At 53.6% G+C, this 12396-nt stretch overlaps 2 protein-coding genes across 4 annotated transcripts in view; both read right to left on the bottom strand.

Annotated features, from left to right (window-relative positions):
* Positions 1-875: 875 nt before the first annotated feature.
* Tagln2 (transgelin 2) overlaps positions 876-12396 on the bottom strand; it is a 19445-nt gene continuing 7924 nt past the window's right edge. Inside the window, exons 1-5 of one of the 3 annotated variants that reach the window (XM_042681768.1) lie at positions 8224-8316; positions 3012-3220; positions 2305-2479; positions 1968-2070; positions 876-1673 (exon numbers count right to left, since the gene is read on the bottom strand). In XM_042681768.1, the coding sequence (XP_042537702.1) occupies positions 1532-1673; positions 1968-2070; positions 2305-2479; positions 3012-3191 (600 nt within the window). In that variant the 5' untranslated portion in view covers positions 3192-3220; positions 8224-8316 and the 3' untranslated portion in view covers positions 876-1531. Of the gene's footprint in view, positions 1674-1967; positions 2071-2304; positions 2480-3011; positions 3221-8223; positions 8317-12396 lie in introns of those variants that run through there. The other 2 variants (XM_042681767.1, XM_042681769.1) reach the window with 2 other exon arrangements.
* The window catches only part of Igsf9 (immunoglobulin superfamily member 9), a 19845-nt gene continuing 17542 nt past the window's right edge, over positions 10094-12396 (bottom strand). Inside the window, exons 18-21 of the mRNA XM_042681766.1 lie at positions 12244-12286; positions 11087-11947; positions 10707-10834; positions 10094-10507 (exon numbers count right to left, since the gene is read on the bottom strand). Of these exons, the coding sequence (XP_042537700.1) occupies positions 10326-10507; positions 10707-10834; positions 11087-11947; positions 12244-12286 (1214 nt within the window). The 3' untranslated portion in view covers positions 10094-10325. The remainder of the gene's footprint in view (positions 10508-10706; positions 10835-11086; positions 11948-12243; positions 12287-12396) is intronic.

Genomic DNA, 12396 nt, shown 5'->3' with positions numbered 1-12396 from the left:
GCTACAAACCACGTGTCATCTGACACCCTCAGCTACAATGTGTCTTTCTCTTCCAAAGGAGATACAGATATACTAAAGCAGCAGAGAGAGGGACCCTAGACACCAGGCCTTCGGAATGGCTAGCGAGTGTGGGAATCTAATATAGGAGGCTGACCTAGGATTCCTGGGAGTGAAGGTGACACCTAGAGGTTGCAAACAATTGGCAAAACATTCATTTCTGGGTTGAGCTGGCAGGAAACAGGAGACAACTTGACACAAGGTTGACGATCTTGGTCCAAGGCCCAGGTAAGGGACTTGGGTCGCTCCTAGGTTCTCCCCAGCCTGCAGCTCACAATGGCTTTGGATCCATCACAAGGTTTTTTTCCCATTAGCTACCACCAACTCATTCTCTCCCAATTCCCCTCCACCCCAATACAAACCCCACCTTCAGCCCTCAAGGTAGTACAATGGAATTCCAGCAGTGGAATCCACCTTGCCCTGAGGCTGCCTGGCAGGCTTCTCACAGGAGACAACTGTACTTCTCAAGACTGGGGCAGCATCATCCTCCACCCACCTACAGTGGCTGAGCTTCTCTGGCTGGAGGGGCTGGTCCAGTCAGGAGCACCAGCAGGCTTGCTCCATTCCCAGGTAATAAGGGTCTCACCTTCCGGTAACCATTACCCACATTTTCTGCATTAAAGCTCTCACCCAAAGGACAGCTGGAGGTCCTGTCCCTTCTCTAAAACCAAATGACAGAGAATGGCAAGGAAAAGTAAAACTAAGGGTTTAGCATGGCAACCTTTCACCTCTGCCCTCTTCCCTGTACCAGTCTGTGTGCTTTGTCAGTTTTCCTCCCTTCCCCGCAGTGGGCACAGTAGCCTTAGACACAGCCAGAGTCCATCCAAAAAAAAAGACTGGGATTCTTTATTTAAATCACTGAACTCATATTCCTCGAGTCTGAGACCACAGTGAGCGGCCCTTCTGCCCCCCGCCCCCTCAATCCCACCCCTTAGCCACAGCAAGGGCAATGGAAAATGAGAAGCCAAGGGGCCTCTGCCAGGAAAGGATGTCCCAGATGTGTGGTAAGTGGCAGCCACCATAAGGCCCTCCCTATAAATTAGTCCCTGTAGCCACAGCTGCGGGGAAAGGCACACTTGTGGAATGAAGGTCAATGTGCATCAGGCCACAGGCAGCATCGCTGACTCCCAGCCAAGGAATGGACTGAGAGCACAGAGTTCAAGGTCAAAAGAAGTCAGAGAAAGAGGAGAGGCATAGTGGAGAAGAGAGTGCTAAAATCCCCAACTTTGGTCCTAGGAGAAAACTTTGGTCCAGTTTTGATGAGTGTAAGGATGGAATGTATTAGTAAGCGTAGGGAAAAGGCTGCCAACAGGCACCCGTGACAGGACAGGTTGGATGCCCCTCCCCCACACACACCCTGGCAGAGGGGAGCTTGAGTGCCCCAGGGACTCTCAGGGAATGTCATTGCTAAAACATATATATATACATATATATTAACCATTCAGGAGAGGGAAGGGGCATAGGCAAGGTGGAATCAGAGGATCTGGCGTGGCATGCCATAGCCAGTCATGCCTGCCTGAGACGCCCCACGGTTAGTGCCCATCTGTAACCCAATCACATTCTTGCCCTCTTGCAGCTGGTTGTCTGAGAAGTTCCGAGGATTCTCCTTGGATTTCCTTAGTGGGGGGAAAAAAAGTACTGGTTAGGAGGAAGTCAGAGGTTCCCTAACAATTCTTCCCTGGACAGAGCTCAAGGGGAAGCACTTCTCCCAGTGAAAGGCTTGAGCTGTCTGGAGCTACCTTCTTTATCTCTTCAAAGGGACAGCCACCCCTGTGAGTTGTAAGAAACTAAGTGAGATGAGTTACAGGGAAGTTCTGTGTAAATGACTGACATCCAGGGAGACATTTCACTTCCTAGGGACAAGTGTACTGTGCCAACAAAGGTCCTGGGGCTGTCCTAGCAATACTTACTTGGGAAACCAGTTGGGATCTCCAGAGAAGAGGCCATCCTCCCTGGCTACTGCCAGCCCACCCAGATTCATCAGTGTCCGTTGCACACAGGCCATGTTCTTTCCTGGCAAAAAGAAGAATGTATGTGAACCTCAGCAGGGCTAGGATCTTGGATACCAGGGTTCATCTCTATCCCTTAGTAGATAGGTCAGGCTTCCAAACACCTTTTAACACCTTGATCCAGAGTTCTTTGTCTTAAGAGACCAAACTCCAAAATCCACCCTTTCTCTCTAGTCAAGATGACCTACCCCCAAACCCTGGTCTATCTCCTAGATGACAGCCCAGGACCCTGGCCTACCTTCCCAGAGATCCACAGTCTGGAAGATGTCAGTGGTGTTGATGCCGTAGCGCTCGGCTGCCTGCAGGAACTGGGAGATCTGCTCCATCTGCTTGAAGGCCATGGTAGAGGCCTGGATCTTCTTTACAGGGGCCTGCCCCTCAGGGTACAGTGCATTAATGAGCTCACACAAAACCTGGGTGAGGATAGCAGGTATGCAGAGGTAAGGATGTGTCTACTGTAGACCAATATGTACAATCTTCAGCACCAGACACAGTCATCAAAGAGGGTTCCTAACCCAGGTGGAGCCTCATGGTCCTTCCTGCCCAGTGTCCTGCTTCTTGAGTCCAGAATAAGCCAGTGTTCAGTCTTCCTTGTTATTCTAAGACAACTGTCTGGAATCCACCCTCCCACTCTTTCCTTACAGCTATTCTTTTTTTTTTTAATTTAATTTTATTGTCAAGGTGATGTACAGAGGGGTTACAGTTACATACGTAAGGCAGTAAGTACATTTCTTGTCCAACTTATTACTCCCTCCACAGCAGCCTTCTGCTGCAGGGGACATTCACCCTTACTGTCCCATCATGTAAGGTAGATCTCAATAAAGATATGAGGCGAGGAAGAAGTTAGCACCGCATGTTCTCATTCTTCCCTCCTCAGGTTAAACAAACCCCAGTCTCAGCTCTGTGCCCCCTGCTCCTCTAGGCTAGCGGGGACCTGGCTCTCACCGTGCCATCCTTGAGCCAGTTCTGGAAGTTCTCCCGCCCAGGCTGGGGCCTGCCCACATCTTTGCGGCACTGGGTGGTGATCCACTGGATCAGGATCTGTTCTAGGTCGGCATCATACTGTTTCTCGATCTTCTGTTGCACCTCCCGGCTCAGGCCATATGAAGGTCCCCTGTTGGCCATTTCTGAGCACTTGTGGAGGCTGTGCAGAGCTGGGGGAGAGGACAATAGCAGGTTAACGCTCTGAAGACCATACAGCAGGGGATTCTGCCTATGGAGATACACATCCCTTAGAGTAGGACTCAAGGGCAAGGATCAGAGCTATTGACATGTGACAGGACTTTCATCCTAGCTCCTGGAAATGGGCTAGCAGTGCTGCTCAGAACCCTGCGAGGTCTGGGGTTCACATAGTCTGCAGTTCCTACACTTCTATGACAAGCAGTCTGCCTGGCACATTAAGGCTCTCTCTAAATTTTATCTGAGCAAATGGTTCTACTGTGAAAATAAAGCATATAAGACCTGCTGGAATAGAATACGGGGTATATGTGGAATGTAGGGTGGTTGGCTTTTGCACAACCAAACTGTTCATTCTCATCTATGCTGTTCTTCTGGAAAAGAAAACAACTCAGAGAAAGGAAAAGAATGTGGAGCAGCTTCTGAAACCTACACAGGCCCCAGAGGGCTGAATGGACCCACCCTCCATCAATCACTGGGTTTTAACTTAGCACCTACTACTTATACTGAGGATTAAGAAAAGGACTTGAGGTACTAATGTACCCACACTGTCATCAAGAGAGACAAATATGGTACAGCTGAGTGGATAAGGACTGCACAGAATGAATATTAAACAGCACAGTTCAGATCATATGTTGTTTAAATTACTAGAAGAGGAAGGGCACCAGCAGTCTGGGAAAACTTTCTGGAAGAAGTCAGCGTGGGTAGACCCTTCACCACATTTTAGCAGGCAAAGGAAACTTTCTATGAGAAACCAGGCCCTCGACACATCCTCCTTTCCCTTCTAGGAGCTGGTAAGGAGAATAATGCCTTCCACCCCCAAAGGTATCCATGTCCTAATTTCTAGAACCTGTGGATACATCACCTTACAAGACAAAAAGGAATTTTGCAGATGTGATGAAAAGATCACGAGATGGAGATTATCCTATATCATCCGGGTGAGCCCAATATAATCACAAAGGTCTTTCAGAGTAGAAGAGGGAGGCAAGTAGTCAAGAGTGGGAGAAGAGAGGAAGGAAGCGGAGGTAGAGTCATGGCAGGGGCCTGAAGCAAGCAAAGCAGGTGGCTTGCTGCAGCCCCGAAAGCGCAGGAAATGGATCAGGAAATGGATGTCTCCTAGCCCCTCCCCCAAGAATGCAGCTCTGAGTCCTGCCGACACTAGGAAGGACCTTGGCCAGTGAGACCCCTCTTGGGGTCTCTAGAATCGGGAGATTTTGCATGTGTCTCACTACTTTCCTGGTTTGTTACAGCAAAAACAGGAAACTAATACTGGAATCCTGGGTGGCATATTTTTAGGAGAACCTGGGAAGGGAGGGCAGGATGGGGAAGCACACAGGAGGGTTTCATTTGAGGACCTTGGTTAGCAAGAAGTAGGTGGTTTCTGGCCACTGGCCTGTTGGCAGTACCTTGCTCACTGTGGGCAGCCTGCCCTACCCACCACCTCACTGCCAAGGTCCCATCCATACCCATGTCCTGGTAAAAGGGTAGCCAGGAGCCGAGAGGGATACACAGTGTCTCATTTGCTGTCGCCAGCCCCTCCCTGGATGGGCTCTTCTCTCAGCTCTAAAATACAGCTGTCTCTGGTTTGCTCACAAAGGAAGAGCCCCAGGACTGCCACCTACATTCAAGGAGAGGAAAGAAAGCCACTCCTTCTCCCCACATTTGGACCTAGGCCAGATCAGACTTAAGGATGAAGTCATTCTGGATCCTTCTCCCATATACCCCAGGTTAAACAGTCCACCGCCCCCTCAATGGGCCTTGGGGCTCTGGCCATACAATGAAAGGAGCCAGGCTGCCTCTGACAATCCTCATACTTCTCAACCCCAAAGGCTGCATGTCCCAGGTCAGTCCCCTCCCCTACACTCTGTTCCTTTCTACTCTAGGTTATCAAGCTGCACATTTCCAGCAAGATCCTCCCCATAAATCAGTCACTTTCATTAGCAACAACTCACTCCCTACTTCCCCTGGCCTGAAAATGGGGTCAGATAAATGTCAGTCTGGGTCCTGACCTATATCAGTGGCCACACACACAATCAGCTGGGAAAAGGAAGGGGGTGGAGTGGCTGAGGCCTGAGCAGAATAGAAGACTTACTTCCTCACCCTCCCGGGTCCAGCCTCAGCTGCTACTCCGTCTATGTAAGCCTGTAAACCTCTGACCCCCCAGAGAATGGCTCCAAGGAAGAGAGAAAACTAAGGGCTGCTCTCAACAGCAAGCCCCCTTTTCCTGGCCCAATTCCAGACCTTTCATATGGAAGCACATTTACTATGGTCATCTGGCTCTTTCGCGATTGCCCATCAGTCTGTGGTCAGAGGAAACACAGATAAAGCAAGGGCAGGATAGTGATTAACTCAGACATAGGGGCTAAGAGGGGGAGACAGAGCCCGCCAGTGTCTCCTTCCACCCAGGCCCACTCTGGAACAGAGGGGAGGCTGACTCTCTAGGGCTCACAGCTGGCAGGGTCATGGCCTCCAGCTGCAGTGTCTCTGCTCCACTCCGAGACCACTGCTCTCCAGTCTTTAGGTGCCAGAGCCACAGGACAGAAATTCTGGGATATGACAGGCCCAGCCTGGCCAGCAGCTGTCTCTCCTTCCCACCCCCTCAAGGCAGCCTGCAGCTGATGGGCTGCAGCTGCTGCAACTTGAGAGACCCACCCTGGTGACACCCAGGAGACCTACTCCAGACAAGCCTCAAAGGAAGAGAAACCAGCCAGTCTCCTACTGGGGTGTAGAGAAAAGATTAGCTCAGCTGGAGGACAGGTGGGAAGATACCCAGAGTCAGGAATCCCAAGGGGAGAGAATAGCTGAACAACATGGGGAGGGGGGCTGGCAGTGAGAACCTAAGCTCTAGAGCTGAACGCAGCTGTGAGAATAACCCTCAATCCACCCAGGAGGTTATAATAGTTGGGAAAGGGGAGGAGGGACCGCAAAAAAAAGCACTGGACTCCACCCAGACCTTGGGCTGGTGGCTTACCTCATCCCTCTTGAAGTCAGTGCTGAAGAAAAAGGGCACTCAGAGTGGTAATGTGTGTTTGCATGGGGAGGGGGCGGTAGATTTCAGGATTCTTGGCTGGGTTGTTTAATTGGGAAGACAAAGGGGACTCTCCATTCACTTAGAGGATGAGACACCGGGGAACTCTGGGGACTATTCTAGCAGAAATGTCACAGGGAGTAGGCCCAAGTCAGGACAATTGGAGAACTGTGGCTAGGGGGGTTGCCCTAGGGAAATTCTCTACCCACCCTCTTCCCCAAAGGGCAGCCCCCCACACCACCCAGAGTCCACAGCTGAAGAGAAAGCCCCAGCCACACCAACCGGAAGCCACAAGGCAAGCTCTGGAGGAGGGGAGGGAGTGGAAGCGTTGCCATGGCTCCTGTGTACCAAACAGGAATGGAGGCAGGGTGGTGAGGACTCAGGCAGGAACACCCTCTCCAAACAGACTCTAAAGTGGAGGCTCAGAGCACAGGGCCTTGAGTAGGGTTCTCAAGCCCTGGGGACAACTAGGTGTGAGATTCCCCCAGGAGGCAGCTAAGGAGGGCCTGGAGGGCACGTGAAGGTATTAAGAAGTCTCCAGTTTGGTGGTTAAGAAGCGGACTCAGGGAAGTAATCAAGTAGAAGAAATCACCCAAGAGGAGAAAGTGTTGGGAGTCTCGCACTTGAAAAGAGGGAAGTGAAAAACAAAGATGAGAGGTCAATCCCCCGGGGGGGGGGGGGGGGCCACGGAGGGACAGAGGGACGAGGCAGCGGGGTAGGAAGGGGGCAGTGGAGGAGAAAGACTTTGTGTGGGTTCCGGAATGGGGGCGCCCAGAGGATCGGCCCTGCCTCGGCCCGCGCGCGCCCGGCGCCCAGTGCAATAGGAAGGGGTCTGGAGGTGGGAGAGCAGGCCCCGGGGAGCGCTCGGGGATGGCGATCTGGGGCGCCCGTCCAGGACAGAGCGGGCCTCCCCATTCACTGCCTCTCCACATTCTATAGCCGCTTTTTGCTTTTCTGTCCCCCTAATTCAAGTACCCCCAGCCCCACCCCGCGCGCCCAGGACCTCTCAGGGTACCAGCTCCAGGAAGCCTGCAGGACCGTGGAAAGGAGTGGTCCTCTTCCGGCCTGCAGGTCCAGCCCCTCCGGCTGCCGTCCCACCCCCATGGCCACGCCCTAGGCCGTTACCGCGGATGAGTCACCCACCGCCCGCCCGCCGCGGGTGACGCAGTGGTCTGGGCAGCCCGCCCTCCCGCCCGCCCGGGGCCACCACCGGCTTTCCCAGCAGCAGGGGGCACAGCCGGGGGGAGGGGGCAGCGGGGTTCGGGCCCGGATGGGAGGACGTGGGAAGCAGCTGGGAGCCCCCTCCCCGCCTTCCACCGACGGGGCGCGTGGAACGGAGTGGGGGATGCGGTCCCGAGGTGAGGGGACTCTTCCTGGACAGGACGGGGTTTCAGAGAGGGCGAGGTTGCTGTAGGACCCACGCACGGAGACCCCCCCACCCACCCACCCCGGACGAGTCCGCAGAGGTGCACAAAAGGGCGCAAGGGGCAGGCAGTGCCCACACGTGCCCCGGAAAGCAGGAAGTGAAGCCCGGGATCACGGAGCCCGGGCCGGGCCGTGCGCACCGGGCCTGGCGCCAGGACGCGGTCCGCGCCGCCACTCCCCGCCACCCTGTTGACATCCGACGCCCGCCTTTCCTCGCCCCGTCTCCGGGACGGCGTGGGGTGGACGGGCGGGGCTCGATCCCGAGGGCCCTGCTCGGCGTGGACGCCCGTCGGTGCACCCGCAAACCTCGCCCGACTCACTGCCTAACCACGCACCGGGTCAGGACCTGGCAGCATTTGGCGTAGCCGAGCCGTCCTCTGGACCTTTGCCTGGGCACCAGCCTTTGATCCTCGAGATCCCCAGAACAAATCTTAAGCTCCGGCCTTGTGCTTCTGACACCGCATGCACACCCCGCACCCTGTCCTCACCCTGCCCCCACCCTCGGTCCCTCGGGGCCGGCTCACCCACCTACAGGACTTGGCTGATTGTGCACGCTCCGCAAGGCTTGCAGCGCGAGTGGAGCACCGGGCCGGGAGGGCCAGAGGTTTTCAGAAGGGTCCCGCCTCGGACGGGGCGGACCAGGGGCGGGGCAAGGGCCTAGAGGGTTTAAAGGCACCGCAGGGTAGAAGACAAGGGAGATTGAGACAATTGGGCCAAAAAAGAAAAAAAGTTAGAGGTTCTAGGGAATCCACGGTGCCTCCGCAGTGGTCTCCAGCCATGAGAACCTCAGCCTCTATTCAGGGTCGCATAGATCTTGCTTCCCAGTAGGACACCTTCTGCTCAGACTAGCTCATAACCGTGGGCGTGTTTTTGTGGAAAAGGAGCCTCCTGTTAAGGTAAATAGAGGCACAGGAAGAGCCTCACCCTACAACTGTCTGGGGTGTGACTTCACTGGGGCAAGCAGGCCAGGGCAGCACTCCCACGTGGTCTTGCTTGCCATCTAGTTCAAGCCTGGGCAGAAACTAACAGTGAGGTCACTCCTTCCCTGAGCCCAGGGGCGATGTCAGTATGGGACCCAGGGTTCAGACAGTGACTTTTTCATCACCTCTTTCATCGCCTCTTCTAGGACCTGGTATCCTGGATCTGATCTCTGGAGGGATTAGAAGAGAAGGCCTCTCTCTGGTGGTAGAACACATGCCTAGCAAATTCACAATGCCAGCGCCCTGTGCGTGCAGGCCCACACATACACACAGACCAACTGACGAATGGAACCTCTCCAAATAACTTGTAAACAAACAATCCAATGCTGTTGTGGAAACAAAAAGTGGGAAGGGGAGAATGCAGGAGTTCCTCTGTCTCTTACGGTGATCAATCTAGTTTAGGAGGCAATGGGCAAAACTTTCAGGTTTGTTGGGCAGAGTCCTGAGGTAGAGTCTGTACTCTCAACTGCCAGTAGACCTCTTCACCTAGGGTAGCCGCTCCCTTGAGCCTGCTATTCACACATCAACAAGCAGTCCCTCTGACCTTAGCTTTCTTTGTCCCCTCCTCATCCTACCCAGACCTATGGAGCATCCTTTTACTGCTCTGAACCTTTACATATGTGAATCCTCTGCCCAGGATGCCTTTCTTTCCTTAACAGGCATCTCACTTGGTCTTTCCCTTACCCACTGTGTGGCTTTTGGGCAGATCCCTAAAACACTTTATGCTTCAGGTCCCTAGTCTACAAAACAAACTAACAGTACAAAACAAATCCAGAGCAGCAGAAAATTAACACAGGACAGGTAAAGAGCTTCCAGCAGTACCTGGCCCATAGTGAATTCTATTATCATTAGTACCACCTGTGAGGATCCCAAGGCTCTCCCAGAAGCAGTGTTTGTCCCAGAACACACTGTAAACTTTCACTAAATGTTACCTTGACCTGAACTCTTTCTTTTGTGCTGGACATAATAACCAATAAACAGCTTTATCATGAGAACTTATCACATCATACTGTAACCATTTCTTTACTTGTCTGCCTCACTGGCTAGAAAGAACTCCTCAAGGGCAAAGGCAGGTCTCCATGAATTTTATATTTTCTCAGGGCTTAATGTCTGGCCTCTTGCTTTTTCTCACCCTGAGGATGAGTTCAGTTGTTCAATTTGGGGTTTTTGTTGTTGTTGTTGTTTGGTTGGTTTGGAGATAGGGTCTTGCTATGTAGTCCAGGCTAACCTCACACTCACTATGTAGCCTAGACAGGACTGGAACTTCTTAATCCTCTTGCCTAAGCCTCTCATGGACCACCACACCCAGCTATCTAAACTACTCTCTAAGGGTCCAGTAAATTTCCCACCTTTCTTAGATTCAAAGGTATATGGTACACAGAAACATTTTTCAGACTTTTATTCACCTGTAAAAAACTTCACCCACACCACAACCATACACACACACACACACACACACACACAGGCAAACTAAGAGCCCCACTCCAATCCAGACCCACCTAGGGGGCCAGCACATACATTCCATACCAAGTTCACCCAAGTCCACCCTCAAGCTCTGTGCATAAGTACAAAATGGCAGGAGCAGCCTCTGAGATTGCAGCTAGGTCACACTGTAGGCTTCTCTTGAGGTCCATGCACCTTATCCCAGCCTTAAAGCAGAGTGGCCTGTTCCGGATGAGGGCTTGGCTGTCGATAGGCTGGTAGCCTGGCTCTGGTGGCATCTCGGCGGCGGCGGAAGGCCAGGAATTCCTCCCGAAGGGCTGCACAGCGGGCCTCAGGGCCAGCAGCATGGACAGTGTTCAGAAGGCAGCCTTCCTCTAAAGTCTTAGCACCTGCAGAAGGAAGACAGTACAAGAAGAGAGGAGGCCTTGTAGTTCACTGGGTAAAGAGCTCAAGCCTAATATTCCAAAGGGCCTTGCAGTGTAGTGAACCAGGGGAGCAGGACACAGTGCACAGCAAGAAGCCTGGAGCTTAGGTCCTGACTGGTAACAGATGGGTCATGGTGGCAGAGGGGATGTGGGACAGCTATACCTAGCTCTGGCTCAACTTCAGGTCGAGGTCGAGAGCCTCCCAAGCCCAGGGGCCAAGTCTCCAGTAATTCCATGTCCCCAGGGAATTCTGAGTCCCATTCATAGTTCTCATCCACTGATGTGTTCCTCCTGTTAAAAGAGACAAATGCATGCAGTGGGTAGAGGAATGGAGGTATACAGGAAAGTCTCAACCAGGGGTCTTCAACTTAAGTGGAGCCCTAGGTTTCATGTGGAAATCTCTGGATATTAGCAAATACTTCGAAAAGAAGACAGGGTCTTTTGATCCGAGAGTGGAAAAAGAGCAGGGTGGTGGTGAGGAGAAATGCAGAATAACAGGACAAAACTGGGGCCAGAGCAAGGATTGCCAGGCCCTGCCCTCACCTTTTGCTGACTGTCACCACATGTTCCCTTCGAGGCCATCTCTCAGGGCCACTGGCCCAGCTGCTGGTATCTCCTGGAGCAGGGCTGAGGTAGCTGCCCCCTGCAGAAGGGGCTGAGGAGGGGGGCCGCAGGAAGGAAGCACTTCCCCTTCCGCTGCTCTGGCTTGTGAGGCTACCCCGAGGGGCAGCAGGGAGAAGGCCTGGCAGGAGCCTCTCCCTCAGTGTCCAGTCAGCCAAAGCTGTGTAAGGAGGTTCTGAGGTGGGCCCAGCCCCTATCACAGCCCCAGGAAATGCCACCCTGGAGGATGGAGGCGGGGAGTCTGGGGGTGGAAGGAAAGATGAGGTGGGACAGAGTCTTGTATCCATGTAATCTGGGAGAGGAGCAGGGCTGGGTTCCTCAAGTGGAGGCCAGTCCCCATCCACATTCATCTCCCTGAAGAAAGGCAAGCTCAGGTACTGGAGCAGAGGTCCAGGTCCTGGCAGGGGGCCGGGGGAGGCTGCTGCAGGGGCCCCCACGGGGCTGATATCTGCAATGCAGAGGGGCTGTGGTACCCCACTGGGGCTGCTGCTGCTGCAGTCAAAGGACTGGGCCAGACGCTGGGCTGGGTTCCGAGGTTCTACCTGCTCCAGACCTGATTTTTCTTGGGAGGCTCCCACAGTGGACCCCATCACAAATCGCCCATCTGGGCCACGGCAAATGGGCTCCAGGGGTAAGGGTCCCCGACCAGGTGGTGAGTCTGGACGAGGGCTAGGAGGCCGGGCGGTCTCTCCCCAAAGCAGACTTTGCCGTAGACTGGGGACAGGGGAGCCCTGGAGCTTCAGTTTGGCCACACTGTCAGGACTGCCAGAGCCAGGAGCAGCGCTGGGGAAGGACAGGACATCAGGGTCTAGTCTTGAGAGGTTTGCTGTACAACCACCCTGTTGTACCATAGGGTAGAACCGGGAGAGCAAGCAAGAGGGAAAAGCCAATGTGGTGGTGGGAAGGCACTTTACAGCGCAGGACTGCCTCAGGATGATGCCTCTGCTCGCTCACCTCACCTCCCTCTAACTTCATTTCCCACCCTCCTATTGGTCCCAAAGGTACAGAATAGGAAGCAGGGGATACTGCTGGGTAGAATAGGGAAGGTGAAAGGAAACCAGAGAGACAGAAGGACTTACTGTGATGCTGATTTCCTGGGTGGGGAGAAGATCAGAGGTGGATCTGTAAGGATGTGAGATCAGGAGGTGACACAACTAAAACCTGAGCCCTGGGGCACTGATGTCACCTGACAGTAGGTGCCCAACCCAAACCCTGTCTAGCTAGGAAGACTA

The sequence above is a fragment of the Dipodomys spectabilis genome, unplaced genomic scaffold, assembly GCF_019054845.1.
Source record: "Dipodomys spectabilis isolate Male_0828 unplaced genomic scaffold, ASM1905484v1 ptg000069l, whole genome shotgun sequence".
Lineage (NCBI taxonomy): Eukaryota > Metazoa > Chordata > Mammalia > Rodentia > Heteromyidae > Dipodomys > Dipodomys spectabilis.
This window is presented reverse-complemented; position numbering and strand designations above follow the sequence as displayed.